This window comes from Gobio gobio, assembly GCF_949357685.1.
Source record: "Gobio gobio genome assembly, chromosome: 19".
NCBI lineage: Eukaryota > Metazoa > Chordata > Actinopteri > Cypriniformes > Gobionidae > Gobio > Gobio gobio.
In genome coordinates, this window is record NC_137112.1 from 28,620,266 (window position 1) to 28,644,198 (window position 23,933).

The window sequence follows — 23,933 nt, forward strand, 5'->3', positions numbered from 1 at the left end:
CAGCCATTCACTGCCATTATAAAGCTTGGAAGAGCCAGGACATTTTTTAATATAACTCCAATTGTATTCATCTAAAAGAAGAATGTCATGTACACCTAGGGTGACTTGAGGGTGTGTAAATCATGGGCTAATTTTTCATTTTGGGGTGAACTATTCCTTTAAGAAAGAAAACTGACAAATTCAACTTTGTGACTGAACGTAAAATGACTTTTATTGTCAATGCATAATTGAATAATTTTCTGTCAAACGTCTAGGTGTCAAACAGGTGTCTATTGCCTTTGAAAGGAGGACATTTTTCGCAGATTGTACTTTACCGAAAATATATGTTACAGAAATTAAGTGAATATTAAATATTTAATGGGACACTAGTGATCCAGTTCATTAAACAAATAATGTAACTGTAGCTTCATTTGTTTCAGTTTGTAACTTGCCAAGCAACATTTGCAGTTTTATCCATTGATGTATGTGATGTGACTTAAAAAGACACTAAGGTCTGACCTTGTAGATAAGAGTCTGCATTGTATTTCTGAAAATCTGTCTTACATGATAGTGCCACATAAAACACATCAAAACAGTACAGTATACCAAATGACTCTCTTAACATTAGTGACAATGCAACATTCTGTATGTTTACAAAATATTTTTTATTCTGGAGATTCCATCATATTTTGAGCCTTTTTTAAATATTTAACTAAGTAAATGTATTCACAAATTGGGTTAAAATTATATTCTAAATTTAAAGTTAGGAAAACATTACAGGACTAGGATTTCAATACTTGTTTAAAACAAGGATTCCCATTTTAATTCAAAACATGAACGATTTCTTTTTTTCTACAAGACATTGAACAACATACTGTCAACTGGTTTGAATGCACAACAACAAAATAAATAGATAAACAGTTTGCATAAAAAAAAGAAATCCACCAAAATGACTTCTACAGCTATAGCAGTGCAAGACAACGAAACAAACACCTTCTGTAAGTGTCTTTGATGGACAGAGTTGACTGAGCCTGTGCATGTGATGCTGTTGATGCACTGAAACATGGAGCTTATAGGCTACATTTCAAAGTTTGCTTCATTTTGATGACGACTGCAATAACTACTGTCCATAAGAATGAAGCGTTTGTCCTATGAGATGAAGTTGAGCTTGAAGAGCATAGTCTGAGGAGTGGTGACATCAGCCACTGCCAGCTCTTGGCCATCCACTAGTCCAAGCTCTGCAAACACAAGGGGGGATTTAATAGGTTAAACGACACCAATATAATTTTGAAATATGCTTATTAAATTAGTTACATACTACATGATATCACAAAAGACTTTTACCTTTCAGTGTTTTGCTTAGATTTGGTCGTGTTCTCTCTTCAATAGATGCCACAGTCTGAAAATAAAAACAAACAGATTCAAATGTACTAAATAACTTTAAATATAATACAGCTAATGCATAAAATACATATAAAGAAAACTAAATTATGACCAATCATAAAAATCATTTAACCTGTAAATACAGAGTTTTGTTTTTTCCATCCAAAGTTGTAGTGATTGCAGGAGACTTCATTTGTCTAGGGGGGGAAAGATTCATTGTTATTGCGATGAGGGGGGAAAATGTAGAAAATTGCTTAATTCACATTTTCCATTGTCACATTCAATATTTCTATAACATCAAGGAATATGATAAAATTTCAATGGAAGATTGAATCAGATTCCTTCTGTAGACTTTGCTCAGAAGAGGAGAACTGTATTATGCATTTATTTTGGTATTGCCATTTTGTTGTTGGCCATTGGTCTAGTATAGTGAAATGGTTAGATACACTTTAAATTACCATTTAATTAATTTACAGTAATATGGGGTTATAGTTAATAAACTAAATGTATTACTTTTAAGGTATATTTTATTAAAACCAAGAATAAAGATTTATATTATATTTATATTATACTTTATATGCATTTAAAATATTTTTGAAACATTATTATTTCCTTGAAAAAAAAATGGTTTGAATGGGTAAAGATTAGAACATTTGTAATGTTGCAAAAGCTTTACATTTCAGATAAATGCTGTTCTTTTGAACTTTCTATTCATTAAATAATCCTGAAAAAAATTTTTATACAACTGTTTTTAACATTGATAATAATAATAATGTTTCTTTAGCAGCAGATCAGCATATTAGAATGATTTCAGAAGGATCATGTGACAACTGAAGACTGGAGTAATAGTTGCTGAAAATTCAGCTTTACAATCACAGAAATAACTCAGATTTTAAAATATATTCAAATAGAAAACAGTTATTTTAAATTGTAAAAAATATTTCACAATAATACTGTTTTTGCTGTATTTTTGATCAAATAAATGCAGCCTTGGTGAGATTAAAGGTCCCATGGCATGAAATTTTCATTTTATGAGGTTTTTCAACATTAATATGAGTTCCCCTAGCCTGAATATTGTCCCCAAGTGGCTAGAAATTTAGATCGGTGTAAACAGAGTTCTGGCTGTCTTTCTCTGCCTTTGAGAAAATGACAGCCCAGACGAGCTGATCTTGAATTCTCCTGTTATGACGTCATAACAGGAACGGTTACCTCCCTTTCCTCCGCCCAGAGAATTTGGCACGCCCATGCGAGCGCTATATTTGTCCTCGAGAGATCATGGCTTGTGAACGAGTGAATGCTGGCAGTTTCTCAGTGTTTGGATGTACAAATGAAAACAGAAGTCTTTTTTCAGTTCCTTCTGATCTGTGATCAGTGATTTCTGATGTGTAGCTAATTATTCAGGTTCACACAGAACTTTATTATTCGTGCACACGCTGTGGCTTCTCTCTCTCTCGACAGAACGGTGTTTTCTATCTTGTGAGTCAGTGTTTTTGTACGTCCTCGTCGCGTCTATCTGTTCTAAAATGTGCATACAGTCGTGAGTTTCTGCTCAACATCGGCAGAGCCACATCTTTAGAGATAAACCTCACACACGCCGAAGCTCGGGCTGCACTGACCGGTCGGCCTTCAACATCACCGACCCCCAGTACTGCATCTCGCCCACAGCGGAGGCACCATACGCGGCGCGAGATTAAGCAGAAGGGGGGGTGGAGCGTGAGGGTATCCGGCTAGGCTAGCCAGCTATTCCCACAATGAAATGGATTACATTAGATTACTGCTGTTGCGTATTTGTTTGCGCTGTGTACTCACTGATGCTTTTCATATGATAGGAAAATATCTAAAAATAATGCTATAATCAACACTTACTCGTAACTTGTTCATCTCGACAGCTGTAATGGTACATTACATGTGTTACAAAGTTGGTAGAATAATGATGAAGACTGACTCGGCATGACTGGGACTCGTGTTTATTCAAACTCTCGGATACAAACAAAATAAACTTGCGTTGACAGACAGCGCTCTCACAACTCAGTAACTTAGTTACTATAAATAACTTTGTTAGCAATCGCTCCGACTCTGGGCCGTGATGTCCGGTTCGCGAACGAATCATTCTTTTGAACCGTTTTTTTTTTAGTGAACCGGTCGAACCAGTTCACCAAATCGGACTGAATCGTTCTAAACGGTTCGCGTCTCGAGTCAGCGCTGATCCATTATTTACTAAAGTTACTAACTTTCTGACATGAGTGACAGCCCCTCCGACTAGAAATAAACGAATAACCTGAAGTATATGCTGTAACTACAACAGTTCACTGAACTGAGACGTGCTGAGAGAACTGATGAGAAGTGAACTCAGGTCCATCCGTCTCTCTGGCAGCAGGCTCGTGCCTGCTCGTAGACCTCGTTAAACCACGCCCCCTCCGCTACAAGATCTGATACTCATTTCAAATGCAAAGATGTCAGCCAATCACAACAGTGGGCGTTTTTACTGAAGTCTCGCAGCAGACACGCCCCTTGAAACAGGGCAAACATCAGTATAGAAAAAATGCCTTTTATTTCTAAATTATGACATTTTATGATGTAAAAATCATACTAACAATATAAGTACACCTCAGGAAACATTATAAAATAATAGAAAAATGCCATGCCATGGGACCTCTAAGAGACTACTTTCAAAAACATTAAAAAACCTTAATGTTTCCAAACTATTGACTGGTAGTGTAGCCTACATTCCATGAGACTCAAAACATGAGCTGCGAAAATATTTCTTCAGAATGAGAGTGGGAATAACCAACTAGTTTGGGATCATGACCATTAGACCAATTTATTTCTGAATAACCTCTCTAGATTGTGTAAGTTAATATATATTTAATAATATATTCATGATTGTAAACTAATATATTTCCTTACAGAGACAGTGGGCCTATAGTGTACGCGTTTTGTTCGCAGCCAAGCGTCAGTTAGCACCCAGTCGTGATCACATTCATTTGACTGCTTTAATTGTGAGAAACCCCCCTAAAACATCTATAATACAAAATAATAGATTCCTAAGATTATATTCATAATAATAAAATAATAACAGATACAGTGATAGAGAATGCGTTATACTTGCATCTCAATAGCGGCTGGCTGAACTGAGCGGCCAGCCAAGCGTCAGTAAGCACCAGTTCTGAATCCGATCTGGATGTAACGTTAGTATTTGATAAAAACACGATTTTCTCTGCTTTTTTTCATGAAACTTACCCACATTCAAGTGTTGATAAAAAATAATAATAAAGGAGAGTGTCTGTTCTTTCGTTTGATATATTTGCATATAAGATATTCTGTGGGCCATGAAACTTGTGAAAATGACAAAAACCCTGGCGGTGACTGGCATATTTCATGTTTACGTTCATTTAAAAGACATAACCGAGTATGTTTAAGATGATACTCGACAAGACAGGCTTCTGACATAATTTTGTGTGAATATTTGCGCTCTGTGGGTGCGCTCAAGCTAGTGTTGTTGCGCCGCGCAAGAACCAAACTGAGAGACACGTGCACTTTCTCGTCTATGTGTGCTTGAATATTGAAATAGGCAAAGCTTACAAATACAAAAATTATCAGTGAAGATACAGCACTGGCCCGAGCGGGCAGGAGACAGTTCTGTCAACTGGCCCGAGTGTCTTTGACGCTGGCCCCAGGCCATCGGGCAGTCCTTATTGTCCAGCCCTGCTGTCTATGGAGGGATAGAAAGCTCCCAGATTTCATCAAAAAAGATCTTTATTTGTGTTCCCAAGATGAACGAAAGTCTTACAGGTTTGGAACGGCATGAGGGTGAGTAAATAATGACAGAAATTTAAATTTTTGGGTGAACTATCCCTTTAATAAAATAAAGGAACATGAACTTAATGATGTATATATGGAGTTGTTTAATTTGTTACTATAAGGAATTATGTTCAGGTAAACATTAAGGAACATTGTGACTCACAGAGAGGCGTTCTCAGTTAAGTAGTCCAGAACCTCCTGTAGTTTAGTTGAAGGTGGGAACTGCAGGTCCTGTGGCACCTGACTGCAGGCAGAACAGTTCTCCTACACATACAACATGGATAACATTTAAGCTGTGTTGATTTTTAGAAATTAAGTATTAATGACTATTTTATCTAGTTATGTACTTCAAATCATGTTCAAATCACTAACCTTTCTCTCAGCCTCAAAGGTGTACGTGTACAGCCCATCAACATCATTGAACACCAGGTAGTTGTTCAAGGGAACATAGGCGCTGTTCGGCAAAGGTAAAGAAATGAGATATGGGAAGGAGCACTGAAATCAATGCTCTCTTCTGGGAAATATGCTATTATAACTTACCTTGTGGCAATTTTGAAAACCTCTGTGGCACAAGCAGCTGAAATGTGTAAGAAAGAAAGAAATGTTATCTTCAGTCACAGCTCAACAAAAACCTTTAAAACATGCCAAGACCAGAGAACATTTGCAATGTCAGCATACCAGCAATAACAGCATTTGTAGAAGCCACAGCAGGAATTATTCTCTTCACAACCCCTGAAACACATGAGGTGGTACATCAACATCGCATACTATATAGTAGGGATGTATTCGATTCTACTGCCAAACAATAGGAGCTTCTGAACAATAGCTTACAACCAGCAAAATGTATGATTATAAGTATAAACTCGACATTTTCTCTAAAAGAAATTTGATTGGTGCTTGCCTGTGCAAAAGCATGAACCATGATGCCAGGGCATTGGTTTGCGGATGCGAAGATCTTCTGAATGTTTTTATTATGTTGCTACAACATTGTTAAGGTGTTATGAATGGTTGTCCCAAGTCAAAAGACTCCCAAAATGAATGCACCTTGACGTTTCTCTGATATTCTAGTCCCTAAATATGGTTTGATTTCCCAATAAGCGGTCCTGGTACTTATAAAGTTCTGTTTCAAGGTTTATACACTACTATTCAAAAATTTGGGTTCAGTAATATTTTTTAAAAGAAGTCTCTCATGCTGCGTCTGAAATCGCATACTGTCTGAGTAGGTACTACATTTGAATTTGAACTTACTTTGTGACCGTTTAAAAAGTACGTTCTATGAATATGGATGAGTTTGAATGAAATTCGCCGCCATGTTGTTACTGTCACGTGACCTACCAGCGTCAGTTGATCGAGTCACTGCCAGTAAAGTGTCCATCGAATGCACACTTCAGAATCTCGCCTGAAGTAGTAGGTAATTTCGTCTACTGTTTTTAAAATACTATGCATTCAGACATACTACCTCTTTTGGCGTACTGTTTTTCGCATACCATATAGTAGGGAAGTATACGATTTCGGACGCAGCGTTATGCTAACCAAGGCTGCATTTATTTGATCAAAAATACAGAAAAATTTTAATATTGCAAAATATTATTACAATTTAAAATACCTGTTTTGCATTCGAATATATTTTATATTTTAAAATGTAATTATAATTTAAATGTGATTAAAGCAAAATTTTCAACAGCCATTAATCCAGTCTTAAGTGTCACATGATCCTTCAGAAATCAATTCTAATATATTGATTTACTGCTCGATAAACATTTCTTATTATTATCAATGTTGAAAACAGTTGTGCTACTTAATATTTTGCTGAAACCGTGATACAATGTTTTCAGGATTCATTAATCAATAGAATGTTCAAAAAGAACAATTTATTTGAAACAGATATTTTGCAACATTATAAATGTTTTAAATTGGTTCAAAGTGTATATTATAGAAAATAACTTTTTAGTTAATATATCAAAGACATTGAATATTATGTGGTATTCCTCAAGGATCAATCTTTGGGCCATTTTATTTTCACTATAAATTCTCCCTTTTGGCAGAATAATTCAGAAATATGACATTAATTATTTTTAATCCATCATTATCATTTTTCTCCATCAAAATTCTGTCTATAAACGAGAGGATTTCTCGAAATGCCTGATAAAGGCCCACTGAGTAGGCCTGTCTCACTCACCCTGAGTGAGTCTGTAAGTCACCCCAGTGATGTTGAACTCTGCTGCTCTCTCCAGAGATTTCTGGTACACCCACTGGATGTGCTTAGGGTCATCACCGTCTAGCGCCACACCATCTAAGGAAAATACATTACAATCTGAAATATTAGCAGACTACCTAGCAGCAGTATAACCAAAATATCAGCTTGTGGTTATACACCTAGTTCCATGCAGATACTGTCAAATAATGTACCTCCAAAAGGCTTGTCTTTGGGCCAAAGCAACATGCGGACATATTCAACACAATGTTCAGGTAACCGTGGCATAGAAGCTATAGTGCACATCGGGAAGTTTATCTGTGTAGGGCAAAAAAAAAAAAAAAAAAAAAAGAGTATGACAAAAGACATTTTGAAATTCAACTTAACACAAAATCCCAGTATGTACCTGTGGGGGGTAAAGCTCCAGGGTGCAATCAATGCAAGCTGTCATGCCCGGAAGAATGACTCGGGCATTGCCCTTGAAGCCCTCTGTGCCACCATCTATTAGAGGAATAATGGAGCTGGGATCCAGGACACCATCTTCATAAATCAGCAAGGATAACTGAAAAAGAGAAAGCCAAATGCACAAAAGCCCTTCTCACTGTATATTTACATGACATAAAGATAACCTTATGTCTATATATTTGCATGAACCTATTTGTAGGATGTTTAGGAAAATAAATACATACCAGCATGCCATTCATCCATCTTCTGGCAATAACAGAGTCCAGGCCACAGACTACAATGTGAAATTCTATGCAGTGACAAAGACACAGTTACATCACTCAGATTTTAAAATAAATAGTGTCATAATAATTAGTCTCACACTGCAGAACAATAGTGTCACATGTTGCATAGAGATAAAAAAAAAAAAAAGTTAAGACATTTTAGAGAAATGTAAAAATCTTAGGTGTTAAATGTAATTACGCTTGTAAAATGTCTCATCTAAGTCCTGGATTTTCTTAAAATGTCTGCATTACTTATTAAGGGAAATGCAAATATTGACACATATCAACATAACATACAGGTGCTGGTCATATAATTAGAATATCATCAAAAAGTTGATATATTTCACTAATTCCATTCAAAAAGTGAAACTTGCATATTATATTCATTCATTACACACAGACTGATATATTTCAAATGTTTATTTCTTTTAATTTTGACGATTATAACTGACAACTAAGGAAAATCCCAAATTCAGTATCTCAGAAAATTAGAATATTACTTCAGACCAATACAAAGAAAGGATTTTTAGAAATCTTGGCCAACTGAAAAGTATGAACATGAAAAGTATGAGCATGTACAGCACTCAATACTTAGTTGGGGCTCCTTTTGCCTGAATTACTGCAGCAATGCGGCGTGGCATGGAGTCGATCAGTCTGTGGCACTGCTCAGGTGTTATGAGAGCCCAGGTTGCTCTGATAGTGGCCTTCAGCTCTTATGCATTGTTGGGTCTGGCATATCGCATCTTCCTCTTCACAATACCTCATAGATTTTCTATGGGGTTAAGGTCAGGCGAGTTTGCTGGCCAATTAAGAACAGGGATACCATGGTCCTTAAACCAGGTACTGGTTGCTTTGGCACGGTGTGCAGGTGCCAAGTCCTGTTGGAAAATGAAATCTGAATCTCCATAAAGTTGGTCAGCAGCAGGAAGCATGAAGTGCTCTAAAACTTCCTGGTATACGGCTGGGTTGACCTTGGACCTCAGAAAACACAGTGGACCAACACCAGCAGATGACATGGCACCCCAAACCATCACTGACTGTGGAAACTTTACACTGGACCTCAAGCAACGTGGATTGTGTGCCTCTCCTCTCTTCCTCCAGACTCTGGGACCCTGATTTCCAAAGGAAATGCAAAATTTACTTTCATCAGAGAACATAACTTTGGACCACTCAGCAGCAGTCCAGTCCTTTTTGTCTTCAGCACAGGCGAGACGCTTCTGGCACTGTCTGTTGTTCAACAGTGGCTTGAAACAAGGAATGCGACAGCTGAAACCCATATCTTGCATATGTCTGTGCGTAGTGGTTCTTAAAGCACAGACTCCAGCTGCTGTCCACTCTTTGTGATTCTCCCCCTCATTTTTGAATGGGTTTTGTTTCACAATCCTTTCCAGGGTGCGGTTATCCCTATTGCTTGAACACTTTTTTTTCTACCACATCTTTTCCTTCCCTTCGCCTCTCTATTAATGTGCTTGGACACAGAGCAAAATTCTTAATTTTTTAAGAATTGGGCTGTGTTCTCACATGAGAGAACAGTACAACCAACAGAAACTCAATCCCCTATAGAAATGGAATTCTATCCACTATTTCATTGACAATCTGTTTAATGAAGGAACATGCATTCTCCCCAGTATATTTTGTGTATCATTTCTGTTTTGTCTTTTTTATATTGTAGAATGTTATACATGTTTGATGATAGAAATACTAGTTAATGTTAGCCCATCTAGCTGGTGTCTCCTATCAAAATATTGCTCATTTAATGACTCACAATTTGGTGGACATCACTTTTTTATAGACTGTTCGTTTTATTTATCAGAATACAAATGAACAAACAAATTTTCAACGCGAATGAGTCAGCCCTTTGTTCAAAACAAAGGAACTCTCCCACTGAGAAGTGCACCAAGCCAAAACTCAGTTTTTTTGGCCTCTGGAACTTAAAAGGCCAGCACAAAATTCTTCTAGATTTAGACGGAGTACTCGCTAACATTCCTTTCCTGAACGCTGTTCGTGTGAGACCTCATCCGGCGTAACCGGCGCAGCCGCGCAGGCCAGCCACACACACACCAAGCCATGTGGACACAGCGACCTCATAGGCTTTGACGGGGAAAAGTGAAGTCAATTAGAAGCACTCACTTCCTGATGGCTGAGCGTACTGCGCAGCCTCAGACTGAGCTTGACGACGTAGATGTGACGTGAGCAACCGGTCTGACAGTTGTAAGTCTTCTAGTAGTTGTGCAAAGTGAAATCTAAAAACCACAAAGTGGAATTACGTTGTTGAAATATTTGGTCCCGTTGCTTTTGGCTCTCTATGGGCTTCTCCCCATGCTTCTCCCTTGACTTTATCTGTTTCTTTAGAAATAAACAATGGACAAATGGAGTCTTTAAACGCCTCAGATGTAAAGTTATTCGCTGTCAAAGTGACGCCAAAATGAATGGGAGTCAATGGGATGCTAACAGCAGGTGATGGCTCGGTTAGCAATGGCTTCCCCTATGGAAAGTACGCTTTCCGGGTGCAGGATTACCCCCTTGGCAAGTTCACCGTCATTCCTTCACTCAACACGGAAGGAATCGATTGCAACATCGGACCGAACTATCAAGACTTTCTCCTGCGACTGTATATCTGGACGCCTTTCAAGGCAAATGCAAGTAACGTCCGATATACAAATTCGCTGTATAGTTAGTTTAAGCTGTAAACCCCTTTGTTCAAACAAAGGCACTTGTTGTCTTAACTGATGGTTCTTCCAGGTTTTAGACTCTTTTCATAGCTTTATTCCTCGGTTCTGATCCGTTTTTTCCGTCATTTCCACTTTCCATTCTAACCTATGTTTGTCTGATTTTGTGCTGTGCGTTTATGTTAGTTATGTGTTTGTGTTTTACTAAATAAACTCTTGTGCACATTTGTATGAGTTGATTCTGGTCTGCTTACTTTTGTCTGGTCACTTTAACGATTCGATCATAGCTATGAGCTAAGAAAGTTATTTTACTGTGGCCACAGAAAATATCCATTCTGAAGAGTTAATAGACAATCAGGACTGAATGTTTGCTGGACGAACTGATTATTTTATTGTAATATTAATTCAGTTACATTAAGTTAATTCGGTTAATTTATCCAAATATTCATAATTAATTGTAACGAGTTAAGATTCATGTTAAATATTTCCCCTTTGAGCTAATTTGTTACAAAATTATAATAATAATCTTACTGACCCCAAACGTTTGTATGGTAGTGCATCAAACAAAAAGTTATATCAGGGAAAGGATACGGGACAACATTGCACCCTGGGATTCTGCCATTTACAAAGTCTGCTGCAACCTCTGCCTTCGGTCGGCCCACATCTTTGGGTCTATAGATACAACATAAAGCAGTTTACATTACAGAACAAGAACAAGAAAAGGTTCAGAAAGCATATATCAGCTGACTAAGATTAACCTGAAGAGGAACTGTCTGTTGAGGTTGGAAACATCAATGGTGTCCATGTCCACCACATGAATGTGTCGAAAGCCTGACAAGGCCTGGGTGATGAAATTGTATCATATATGAGCATGATAAGACAGAAAACACATTAGCAAGTAGTCTTATTGCAGCTGTCATTCAAGAATAGGAACAAACCAGAATCTGTATAAACAAATGCAGCACAACAAGGATCGTACCAGATCTTTGAGCAGTTCACATCCAAGTCCGCCAGCTCCAATAACCAGAATTTTGCATGTGTCCAACAAAAACTGGAGAGACTGGAAGATGATGAGCACATTTTATGGAAAGAAAAGGGAGTAAAGAAACATTCAGGTTTTCCAACAAACAGATGACGCTAAAATGGCTCAAACTATAGTCCCTTATGACATTGGTTCTAAACCTTTTTGACTCATTGTCCACAACAATATTTGATTAAAAAAATTGCCCCATGACTCTTCCAGTTGTTTGAGATTCATTGGATAAAAATTAAGGATAAGGATTTTTAAAGTCGCCATGAAATCAAAATTGACTATTACATTTTTGTATGGAACATTGCAGTATTTATTATAAATGATTTATCTGTGAATAATGATCTATCATTATTTTTTTTAATTCATGTGCTCCCATTATCTTTAATCAAAATAACTTCCTCTCCCTATTGCTGTGACATCTCATCTCTTTTCTGATTATGTATTTTTGGTGCAAGGACATAGGGCTGGGCGATAAAACGATAACGATATGTATCGCGATAGACATGTAATCGATATCAATAAAAAATGCGTTCGATAAAACGTTCTATAATTTTTTTTTCTTCGTCGGAAGAAACCAGAGGTTGCGAAGCAAGTTTGGTTGCATGAACAAAGGCACTCGCTCTCTGGTAACCAAGCAACGTAGGGAGTGACACACTAACAGCCAATCATGTAACTGTATCTTGTTGGTTGCGCCATATCGTTGTCTCGTGTTGGATTATTCAGTAAACAGAACCGGCGTGGAGTGATAAATGGAAAGTGAGTGCTGCAGCGAGCAAGGAAATTGTTGATAAAACAGGATAACAAGTCAGCTCGCCAGTATGGCAGTTTTTTGGTTTGTATAAGTTAGACTGTAGTCAGACCAATAACATCTGATGTCGGATTCAGCCATTGAAACTACATGGAGAGGTAATGTTACTCTGCATCAGTGCCTTATGACAAAGCATCTAAACGGTAACAGTTACAAAGAAATAACGGAGGAACTGCACCTTAATGTTAAGAGATAATGGTTAAGTGTTCATTGTGATTTTCGACTTGTATCAACTTTATATTTTAATTATTTGAATGTTTTCCATGGTTGTGTTGACATTTCTGCCTTTATAACTGAAGGGATTATAATCAGAGGAAAGTTAAGTTTATAAAAATTTAAAATATTTATCTTCTGGTCCTTATTTTAAATAGGTCATAAAAATATCAATCATTATCGATATCGACCGATATGAAACACTTATATCGTGATACAGTTTTCAGCCATATCGCCCAGCCCTACAAGGACATGACAACCTGTCACTCAAATGACATCACAGCAAACCACAAAAATCAAGTCGTTTGAAACACTGTTTCACTCAGACATACGTCACAATTGCAACTTCCATTTCATGTTGTTATGAAAGTCTTGGCATTCAGAAAAAATATTTTAAAGCTTTGCATATCCCAAAAAAGATATAGTATTTTTCATTTTAATAATACCATGTTTTTACAATTGTATTAATTTACATGACTTTAAGGTCTAGACATCCCACATCTACACAGTTGTTGAAGAGGTAAATAAAATAATAAATATCTTGATTTTTAGATGTTTTGCCTTTAATTAATGTTGTCATCTTGAGGTCCCTGGGTTCAGAAACACTGCTTTATGACAGTCAGTGACAAAGCATTGCAGAGCAGACCCTGAATCAATGTTCTGCATGTAGCTAAAAAGAGGTACACAGAAGAAAAATGACCCGAATGCCCTGTTTAGACCTGGCATTAAGATGGGTTTTGGTCGATTAGATCACAAGTGGACGACGTTGACGCTAAATATAGGTGTAAACAGGGTCTTAAAAAATTTGAGCTTGTCCACTTTTTACCACTTCGAGGTAGTCGAAAACACATTTGACCAGACTGATTTCGTAGTGTAGACACTCATGCGGTTGAATGCGTTCGAACAGCCACAAAAGACTGCCTTCTCTCCGCCTACTGACATATTGCGTAAACATTATGGGAAGCGCACAAGCAGGCAGGATTTAAACTTTGTTGGCAGGAGACCCAAGTTTGGTTTGAAGAAAAACGTACCAAGCACAATGTTCTCTCGCCATTCCTGATTTCTAACACACATTCGCCGTGGTCTTGTGGCTGTCAAAAAACGACAGAAACGAAACAGAAACGAAAGCTGCTGCTGTCTGCATGTTTTTCCATCGTCTACTTTCCAGTCGCATTCATATGTAAATTGCACAAGCATGTTATTTTGCCCATTAGATAGAAAGATCTGAAAAAGCCCATAGATTTACCTACCATAGACCCTTCCCTTGAAGAAATCAGGACAGAAGTGGTTGAAAGTGGACAAAAGAGACGATTAAAACACCAGGTGTAAACAGGTATGTGTCTCCCTTATCTACTTAAGGTGATCCGATCGACCAAAACGCATCTTAATACCAGGTGTAAACAGGGCCTAAGTGCATAATCATTTTCAAAGCACAAATCTTTATCAATGCAATTATAGTCTTATCAGGCATGGATTATTTAAAGGGGGGACATTTTAAATAACATTGTTTTTTTGGTGAGACGTAGAGCACAGTGTACATAGTCTGTGTAGAAATTATGAACCATAAAAATAGCAGCCTGTCTGTTACTTTTAAAGCAGTCATTATCTCTAAGGAGAGAAAAACATTATTATGATATTCTGATGATATGCCTTCACAGCTGTGTTTATCTATAGATTATGTGATGTGATGTGATGTGATGTGATGTGATGTTATGTTATGTTATAAAAGACGTGTGTTAAGATTTACATCTTACCTCAGTGCTGGGTTCAAAATCCGGATGAGTGAAGGGTCCAGCTCTCTCTAAGAATTTTGTGACATGGTCCCATCTTCCCTGCCAGTCACTGCTGTCCACACTCCCTCCGTCCACAACCATGCTGTGAAAAAAATATAGAGATTTAACTACACAGAACACACATCACCCGGATGATTTAATAATTAAAAAACACATTCACACATAACATAATATACTATATATCATATATATAATAATTAATTAAGCTATGGGTTGGATGGCACTGACTTTAAGTAAGTTTCATAATACAAAGAAGGTGTCTTATCATACGCTATGAAAGAACATTATGGCATGTGTGCAAACAGCAGTGTTTGGAGGTTTTGCAAGCTTTCACCTAGCTTTCAGACAGATTATATTTATAGTATATGCGGGGAGCTCTTCAAAATAATGTCTGAACTGTATCTGGATTATAGATTAAGCTTATTATTAACCTCCCAAAGCAAACCTGCTGGCTGCCACATCTAAATTCTCATCTTTCATTTCACTAACTTCTCATTCAGCTCCTCTATTCTCCTTCTTTTCTTCTCCCTAAAAAGAGAGAATAAAAGAAGGTTCATTCATGCTCTGCTACCCGCAAGTTAACGTTCTTGCGTCCTGTTGATTGAACTACAAGTACTGTTACGAGGGATTTATGTGCAGTTTTGTAAAAAATTTCACTTACGGCTCCTCTCCTTCCGCCATATTGTCATACAGATTCAAAGTGAAATGTGCAACCTTGTGACAACAAGCAAAACTGCTATCCGCCTGACGCACACTGATATTTTCAACATAAAAGTCTCGAGTTTTGCACTCCAGCCGTTCGACAGATCACTTCAAGTATTCCAGTGACACATATTTTAATGTGAATAAACAAAAATAACGGTGCAACTGAGCCAGTTTTTCACTCAATAGTTCAAAAAGATGAGTTACCGGTTTGAATCAGTCTGACGAATGCTTCACTGAACTGAATCCATCGGAGCGCAGCGATCAACATCCGCTGTGCATCAACAGTATGGAAGGAAACCCCATTTCCACCATATAAGAAAAGATATTGCTTTGTTTAATTATTATATGTCATAAAAATTATGACATTTTATATGTCGAAGTTCGGTTTTGACATTGTTTGCCATATTTATGACCAGTGTTGGGGTTAGGGTTTGCAAGCACTACTTGGTTCATTTTTATGTAAAGTAACGCGTTGTTACTTTTGCATTGCTTTTTCTCACCAGGGCTAGGTTTGCTTGATTGTTGGTTTTTGATAACAAAAAAAATAAAAGTTATATTTTTTCTCACCAAAAGTGAAATGAATATGCCCCAGGCTAAAGGAAATGCAAATTCACGTCTGTACAGTAGAAAGTAGGGGTGTAACGATTCGTTTTAACAACGATACGATTCATATCACGATTTGAGGCTGTCGATACGATTCAAGGACGATATTGGTTCATTTAGAACGATACGATCCGAAACGATTCAGTGACTTGAAATCGATTCAGTAACTTTTTAGCCAAAAATTGTGTGACTGAAATAAATATCTGGATACTGGTCAGTGCAGGTGAAGTTTCCTAGATTCCTGTTGTTTCTTGTAAGGGAATCCGGTATATCAATTAATTATGGATATAAACAAACAAGTAAACAACAATTAATGGCAAATGCATTCAAATTTTATTTGAATAAAGTGCAACCAACAGTTTAGGTTGAATTAACAGGAAGTTAACCTTTTCTGCTCTCATTTTCAATATTCAATACATTTTCAATAAAAGCACAGTAAGTGCAACCACCATTTCAACAGTAGGTTAACCTGCTACTTCTGCTTTTGTTATCCAACATAATAATATTACAATATTAATATCAAAAATAAAGTGCAACTAACTTCTCTTCAGGTTTAATTAATAGTAGGTTTACCTGCTACTTTTGCTGTTGTTTTTCAACATTAAAATAATACAAATACAATATTAATATCAAAAATAAAGTGCAACCAACATTTCTTCAGGTTGAATAAACTGGCTGAACCTGCTAGTTTAATAACCTTCTCAGTTTAATAAACAAACAATATTTAACAAAAGATAAAATGTAACCAACTACTCTTCAATGACTCTACAGATTTCTTTTTCAACAATATCAACATGATCTGACCGCAGAACACTTCTCTGTGCGTTCACTATGTCTCCAGCTGTACTAAAAGCTCGCTCTGCTGGCACACTGGTGCCAGGAATGCACAGGTAACAAGCAAGGGTTGAAAGTACAGGTAGCTCTTTCTCTTGGTGGCTTGATAATTTCTCGCACGTTGGCTTCTCCTTTGCCATGCGCCATGTTATGTTTTGTTTTCTCAAGTCCCGTTCACACCGCCAGCGACACGCGACACAATCCCATTCATTTCAATGAGCGCTGCTGCTGGTGCGTTGCGATGATGTCACAGATAGGCAGACTGAATCGAGTAACGTTTAACGCCTTTATCATTAAAAGTGCTAAGAAAAAAACATCCATATAAAGTCTGACGTGCTTAAATCCAATGCGTTATTTTCTATGATCGATACAATCGATTGATTACCTTTTAAAACGATGTTAGATCGATATATGTCGCCCGGAAGGCCAACTTGCCGAGCACAGATCGATGTAGTTAGATCATTAGAAAATAAATCGATACATCGATGTAGTAGATGAATCGTTACACCCCTAGTAGAAAGCATGCACAGCTCAAACAAGCCTCAAATATGCTGCCATTCTGGATTGTAGAAGATTAAGGCAGAAAAGAAAGTTCAACACTTTCTTCAACAATAAAAAAGAAAGGAAAAAAGAAACACAAATGCGATGTTTAACTAAAGATCATCGAAAGTCAGCAGCAAATACATTAGTTAATAAAAGTTAGATTAAATACATAAAACAAATGAATTATTTAACATGATTGAATTGGTGCAGGTTTGTGTAGTTTGCATTGCACTGTTTTTATTCATTTTGTGCACGTGAGATGAGTAAATGCATGCTCACATTTAGTCTAGAACACACTGATCTGTGCTAGAACCACAATAACCATCATGTTTACTCTGCACACACAATATCTCTGCACTTACTCACAATTTCTATGAGGATGGGAGAGCTGCGATTTTGTTACTTTACTAGTTACTTTTAAAAAAGTAATCTGATTGCATAACTCGCCTTACTTGTATTGTGTTACCCCAACACTGATTATGACTTAAAAACTCAAAATTATGACATTCTAAGTCATAATTATGAGATAAAAAATAAAAAAAAATATGAGATAAAAAGTCAAAATAATGATGTAATAAGTTATAATTAGGAGATTAAAAATTGAGGTGCTTGTATTTAAATGTTTACTGTATTATAATTGTTTTGGAGTATGGGAGGAAAGTTGAAATTCTCTAGTTGTATAATTGGCCTATAGCCTAGGCAGAAAATGTATATAAGAGTGTGTGAAATTAAAATGTATTAATGACGGGTCAGTAAGCAAAAAAGAAAAGTTATTGTGTCTCAGACTTATTTAAGCATTTAATTCAGTAAAATAGAGACTTTTTAAACACATAGATAGATGCAGATATGCACACTACATAACATGTGGTGCAAAGAAATGCTGTTTATCTAACCCAAGAGTGTCCCTAATTTTCCTCTCCTAAAGTTGGCAACCCTAGTCTATTGAAAAGAAGAAAGTTACATTATAAGATGCTATAGGTAAACGTCATCATATGTCTCAAAATATAACATGCTTGTAACATGTAATCATATGAAAAATGAAGGGTGTTTGAAAATGTAAAATGGAAGTTCATTGTCCTCACATTCAAAAGACTTTTTGTTATGTTATATCCCCAATTTTATTTTTGTGGAAACGAAGCGCTTAGGTTTTCCCGGAATGATGATGTTGTTTAATTAAATGTATTCTGTGTCAAATAAAGATGGACTGACAGCATGTCCCATATTGCCAGGGCATGAAGGTTTCTGACAAATATGTAACTGAAAACTATTTCCTTTATCAGCTTGTTTCTCAATAAATAAATACACTCAAAAAAAAAAAAAAGGTTCTATATGGCACCAAAAATGGTTCTTGGCTCGTAATCATAGGGGAACCTTTTTAAGTGCTATATAGCACCAATTTTGGTGCTTCAGTGGTTCTTCACCGGTTCTTTGACTAAGGTGCTATATAGCACCGCTACCATATACAGAACATGTTAACATATAGTGCTATATAGTACCAAAAGTGGTTCCTCTATGGTTACGACGAAGAACCATTTTTGGTGTCATATAGAACCTTTTTTTTTGGAGTGTACCGATGCTTTCTGAAGGAATTACACTTTTGGAGACAGTATTACTCAGGATACTTAAGATAGAGTATTATTTATATGCTGGTTTTGATATTTTATTTTTTCAATGTTACGGTGATGGTAGTATGTATGTTGAGTTGGAGCTCCATGAATACTTGGAAGCACAGAAAGACATAGAAAAATTTTGATTTACTACCAAGAGCAATATTTACAAATATTAAAAAAGAAATTACACAAAATGGTCCTTTTTTATTTGCACAAATGCACCTCTCTTTATAATCCTGCCGGGCAACAAGATTTGCGACTTCATGGCTGATTCACCAGTGACTACCTGCACCTGTGTCCTCCCCAAGTGTCCTCACACCTGAAAGGGGTATTCTTGCAGGTAAAGCAACAACGGCTTTGGCAGCGGCAGCTGTGTATGGCAATCAGTGTGTCTGTTTATCGTGAGGCGTGTTAGGTGCTGTAATGTTGGAAAGGCCTGAGGCTTGTGGAGAGGCTTCCTGAGCTTTAGCAGGACGCCATTGTCCTTTGACACCATGCAATGTTCTTCTGCTAGCCTCTCCTTCTCTTGACTCGTGGATGCGTAGTGCTGCACAAGACTAGGAAGAGCCGAAAAGCACAACAGGCAAGATCGGGCTGGAAAACTAGAATCGAGACGGAATCGGCCACTGTCGTATTCTACACGGACATTAGTAGGGCCTCTCTGGGTCTTTACGGAGAGGGTAAAGAGGTAGAGTGGATGGCTGCTGTCACGCACAAGGAAAGTACCTTCTGAAGCTCCAATGAGGGCATCCCTTGCCTCACTGGCTGTCATACCACCCCAGTACCATCCTAAAACATAAAGAAACTATTAATATGACAGTCAGTAAGACGGAGCCCCTAAGGGGCATGGTGGTGAAAAAAATGGATGGGAGGAAAAATTATAAGTCAATGCTTTTGCGTCTCTTGCAAATGTTTTGCGTTCCCCTACGAAACTTTGCGTTCGTTCACAAAATGTTTACGTTCCTTTGCAAAAACTTGCGCTCTTTGAACGAGAGAACGCAAAGTTTCTCGGGGGAACGCAAACATTTTCAGAGCGGACACAAAGTTTCGTGGGGGAACGCAAAACATTTACAAGAGAACGCAAAAGCATTGCCATTATTTTTTCTCCCATCTCATTTTTTTCTTCTTCACCATGTCCCATCAGAGGCTTCGTATAGTTTTTCAACATGGATAATAATAAGAAATGTTTATTGAGCACCAAATCAGCATATTAGAATGATTTCTTGAAGGATTATGTGATTTAGAAAAAAAATAACAAATATAATTAGACTATTATTATAAATTATTTTTTAAAAAATTGACAAAAATAATTAAAAATTGACAATAATAAATAATTATATTTGATTTACTAATAATTTACCAGAACAGAGACAAACTGTTGCTGTATACACGTAAGAACCTTGGTCATAAATTATTCTTCATAAAATATAAAAAGATGTATAAATATATATATATATATATATATATATATATATATATACTGTATATATATATATATTAACAAAATCATTATTTTTTCTCTTTATTTATTTTTTGTGCCTTGTCTTTGATATGTGTTATATATTGTCAAATATAAAATATTTGCTAGTGTCTGCAGGTCTCTTTTTAAGACTATAGGCGTACCTGAAGTGTGTAGGTGCTGAAAGGTGGTGGTGATGAAACGCAAGTCCTCAGCCGGGGCCCATGAGTATGGAGCTGCTTGGGACTGCTGGATTTGTTGAACTTCTGATTTGTCCCTCTCATTTTGAGCACTTGTACCACTTGCAACCATTCCTGAAGGTTTCTTCACATGGAAGAAAAAAACACATCTTGATATGTAATCAACAGATTTGTTTTCTACATGTCAAAATGACGCGAGGTGAGATAGCAGAGCTAAAAGTTCAAAGGGTAAAAATCGCTGTGCTGCTCTTTCTCTTTTGTCATTTACCATTTCAACTGAACTCAAAGAATGAATAAACAAAGGAAGTACAGTGTGCCAAGAACAAGAGAATGTACTCAAATGCACTACATTTACACAATGTGGCAAGAAGTTCAATGGAAAGCTGCAGGGTAAACAACAGATCTTACATGGCAACAAAGTCACAAACAGTAAAACATTATAAATCAGATCAATATGCTATTGGAATTATTGTGTTTTTATTTCTGTTTTTCAACATCTGACTCAATGAGTCTTCCTAGGAAGTACAATATGATAGATAGATAAATAAATATCATGACATTGATGGTTTAGTCAGCCTATTTAAACAATTTCTGAGGTGACATTTAGAAAAAGAGGTAAATGTGGCTTTCTCTGTAAATGAGAGCAACAGAATTGAGAAACTGATTGTTTCTCAAAATATTGAATTGTTTTCTTTCATAGATTTTATTAAAAATATATTAACACAAAGTATCAAATATAATCACACAGGCATGTTATTAGGTCCATACAATTTTATAAATCAGATTAAAATTGTAGAATTCTGGTGATAGAAAATAGCAGAACCTCAATTGAATATTTCAAATAAAATTCTGTGACAGAGAAATGTAGGCCTATAGCCTACGTTTAAAATGTATATGTATTTAAATGTAGGCTACGTTTAAAAAGGCACTTAGATCCAAACAAAACTATTAATTTCGAAACATCAGCAGCAGGAATTTTCACCGGATGTGTTCAACGAGATCGAAGCAAATGAATTATTTCACAGCTACATGTAGCTAACCACTCCTCAGTTCATCAAAAACTAATGCACCCATCAAACAGGTTTGGCCACTTCACAGTATCTAAGAAACTAAAAAAGATTTCCAACAAGACTTACCTTTTCTTACCTTTGTGGGCATAAAATCGTCACCTTCGGCACTTCACCAACACACAGCAGAATGGAAGATGACAGTTTGAAGTTTTACCGTTGCAGGCAGAAAAATTCACGCCAATCCAAGTCCGGTCCTGTGCCAAAGCTGCTGACATTGTTCCAGCAGAGCAATAATGGCGACAAAGCGCCACAAACCGAGGGAATTTCGTTAAAACATTTTACATAAATATTCCATAATATTGTCTAACCCGAACGAGCCTTTCTTCTAATGCCAACTATTCTCCAGGGAATCGCGAAGCGAAATGAGGGCGTATAAAATAACAAAACAGCTTTGTAGTAACGTTAGTAATCTAATCAGAGTAAAAGGTCGTTTGGCTTGGTTGGTGGATTATTATTTTCCTGAAATAAGAGTAGTAAGAAACGCCTTTGCCGCACGTTGGGCTGTTTTATTAGTTGACGCGCGTTCTAGGAATCTCAGCTCATTCCAAGAACTGCGCTACATCTCAGCGCTCGCGGCCTCATCATCGGGCACTGCGTTTCCATTGGCTGCCGTGTGCCGATGACGAAGCGCCCGGGCCGGTTTCAGCTGCGGATGACTTTCCCAGTACAGAGCTTTCCAGGAATGCTGAAACAGTCGCTGAAATTGACCTCTGCGCCAGCTGCATGGACTGAGAGCTACAGCAAGGGGCTGTGATGGGAGGTGACTGCAAGGGAAGCATTGCTGGGTAAGTCCAATTCCAGAAAATGTGTATCGTCAGAATGAATGTTAGTCATAGTTATTAACATCAGCAACACTTTACTATAAGATTTCATTTGTTAACATAATACATTAACTAACATGAACTTACCATGAGCAATAGGCTACATTTGTTGCGGTAGGCTATTTATTAATCTTTGTTAACATTGGTTAATAAAAATCCAGCTGTCATTGTTTGTTCATGTTAGTTCACAGTGCATTAACTAGTGTTAACACAACTTTTGACTTGAATAATGTAATAGTAAATGTTGAAATCAACATTAACAAAGATTAATAAACGCTGAAGTGCAGTTCATTATTAGTTCATGTTAACTAATGTAGTTAAATGTTAACTAATGGAACCTTATTGTAAACTGTTACCATAACATCTAACATCCTGGTAAAATATCAGGCCCTGGATTAACCCTTTAAAGGGATAGTTCTCCCAAAAATGAAAATTCTGTCATCATTTACTCACACTCATGATGTTCCAAACATGTATGAGTTTCTTTCTTCTGCTGAACGCAAAATAAGATATTTGGAAGAATGTTTGTAACAAAGCAGATAGAGCAACCATTGACTACCATAGTAATTTTTTCCCTACTATGGTAGTCAATGGTTGCTCTATCTGCTTTGTTACAAATATTCTTCCAAATATCTTGCTTTGTGTTCAGAAGAACAAAGAAATGTATACAGGTTTGTTTGGAACAACTTGAGGGTGAGTAAGTGATGACAGAATTTTCATTTTTGGGTGAACTAACTCTTTAAAACACATATCCAGAAAAAAAAACATGGGCATTTTTTTATAATAAATAAAAACTAAAATTATATCAATAAAATAAAAATGTAGGCTCATAAATAAAAAATTCTAATATTTTTTTAAGGACCCAAAATGTTCTATTATTTGCTTCTACTAAACATTTATAATAACAAGTCTATAGGTGCACCGATATAAAATTCTGGCCGATACCTGATCGTTCTTTATATCTGAAAGCCGATAACCGATATGCCTGAATCCAAATTCTTATATAATTTTTGAGAGCCTGATTGCAAAAACAAAAGTCTCACCATTAAGCCATGTCCAAAGTACACAATTATAATGTTCTCATTATCATTTTATGACAGACTTGCGCTGCACATGTTGCACTTCACTGTATTTTCTTTTTTTAAGTGATTCCAATCACATTTCAGGCAGTTCAAAACCATCATGGTGAACAGTGTGCATCTGAAGTGTCTCAGCTGGAGGAAATAACCCATTATTTATCAGGCCGATAACAATAACATTAAAAACGTACATACAGTATATCGGCCTATGCCGGTATGGTGGCCGATGTCGTGCATCCCTATTTCTAGGCTTACTAGAATGTATTATTTTATTTATTCCATTATGTATTGTACTGCAGTTAACTTATAACTAATGATTTTTGATTATCTGATCTACCAGATATCTTTGTAGTTTTAGTTAACAGCCAAATTGTGCTTTACCAAATGGCTGAGAGGTCTGCTAAAGTG

At 36.7% G+C, this 23,933-nt stretch overlaps 2 protein-coding genes across 5 annotated transcripts; both read right to left on the reverse strand.

Annotated features, from left to right (window-relative positions):
- Positions 1 to 187: 187 nt before the first annotated feature.
- On the reverse strand, positions 188 to 15,522 carry uba3 (ubiquitin-like modifier activating enzyme 3; the record flags this gene model as incomplete). Of its 3 annotated transcripts, XM_079844899.1 has the most annotated exons (18): positions 188 to 1,217; positions 1,324 to 1,378; positions 1,496 to 1,559; positions 5,327 to 5,427; positions 5,536 to 5,617; positions 5,704 to 5,740; positions 5,842 to 5,895; positions 7,343 to 7,456; positions 7,573 to 7,675; positions 7,764 to 7,919; positions 8,047 to 8,111; positions 8,285 to 8,328; positions 11,346 to 11,426; positions 11,513 to 11,595; positions 11,734 to 11,814; positions 14,563 to 14,683; positions 15,091 to 15,129; positions 15,263 to 15,522. In XM_079844899.1, the coding sequence occupies 18 exons, from the start codon at positions 15,280 to 15,282 to the stop codon at positions 1,129 to 1,131; spliced, it is 1,389 nt and encodes a 462-aa protein (XP_079701025.1). In that variant the 3' UTR covers positions 188 to 1,128. The 3 variants fall into 3 exon arrangements, with proteins under 3 accessions (XP_079701025.1, XP_079701026.1, XP_079701024.1); XM_079844900.1 differs by lacking the exon at positions 15,091 to 15,129; XM_079844898.1 differs by lacking the exon at positions 15,263 to 15,522 and having other exon boundaries at positions 15,091 to 15,158.
- Positions 15,523 to 18,061: 2,539 nt separating this feature from the next.
- cishb (cytokine inducible SH2-containing protein b) lies at positions 18,062 to 22,431 on the reverse strand. 2 transcript variants are annotated; one of them, XM_079844906.1, is made up of 3 exons: positions 21,692 to 22,431; positions 20,520 to 20,679; positions 18,062 to 19,685 (listed from the first exon to the last, which is right to left on the reverse strand). In XM_079844906.1, exons 2-3 carry the CDS (start codon positions 20,665 to 20,667, stop codon positions 19,210 to 19,212), a joined length of 624 nt encoding a protein of 207 aa, XP_079701032.1. In that variant the 5' UTR covers positions 20,668 to 20,679; positions 21,692 to 22,431; the 3' UTR covers positions 18,062 to 19,209. The 2 variants fall into 2 exon arrangements, with proteins under 2 accessions (XP_079701032.1, XP_079701031.1); XM_079844905.1 differs by having other exon boundaries at positions 18,079 to 19,685; positions 21,702 to 22,309.
- Positions 22,432 to 23,933: the final 1,502 nt, after the last annotated feature.

What these genes read in the sequence shown, in the direction of transcription:
- cishb (XM_079844905.1), bottom strand. An exon ending in TCAGCACCTACACACTTCAG is followed by an intron (nt 19,686 to 20,519) that starts GTACGCCTATAG and finishes TTTATGTTTTAG; the next exon opens with GATGGTACTGGGGTGGTATG.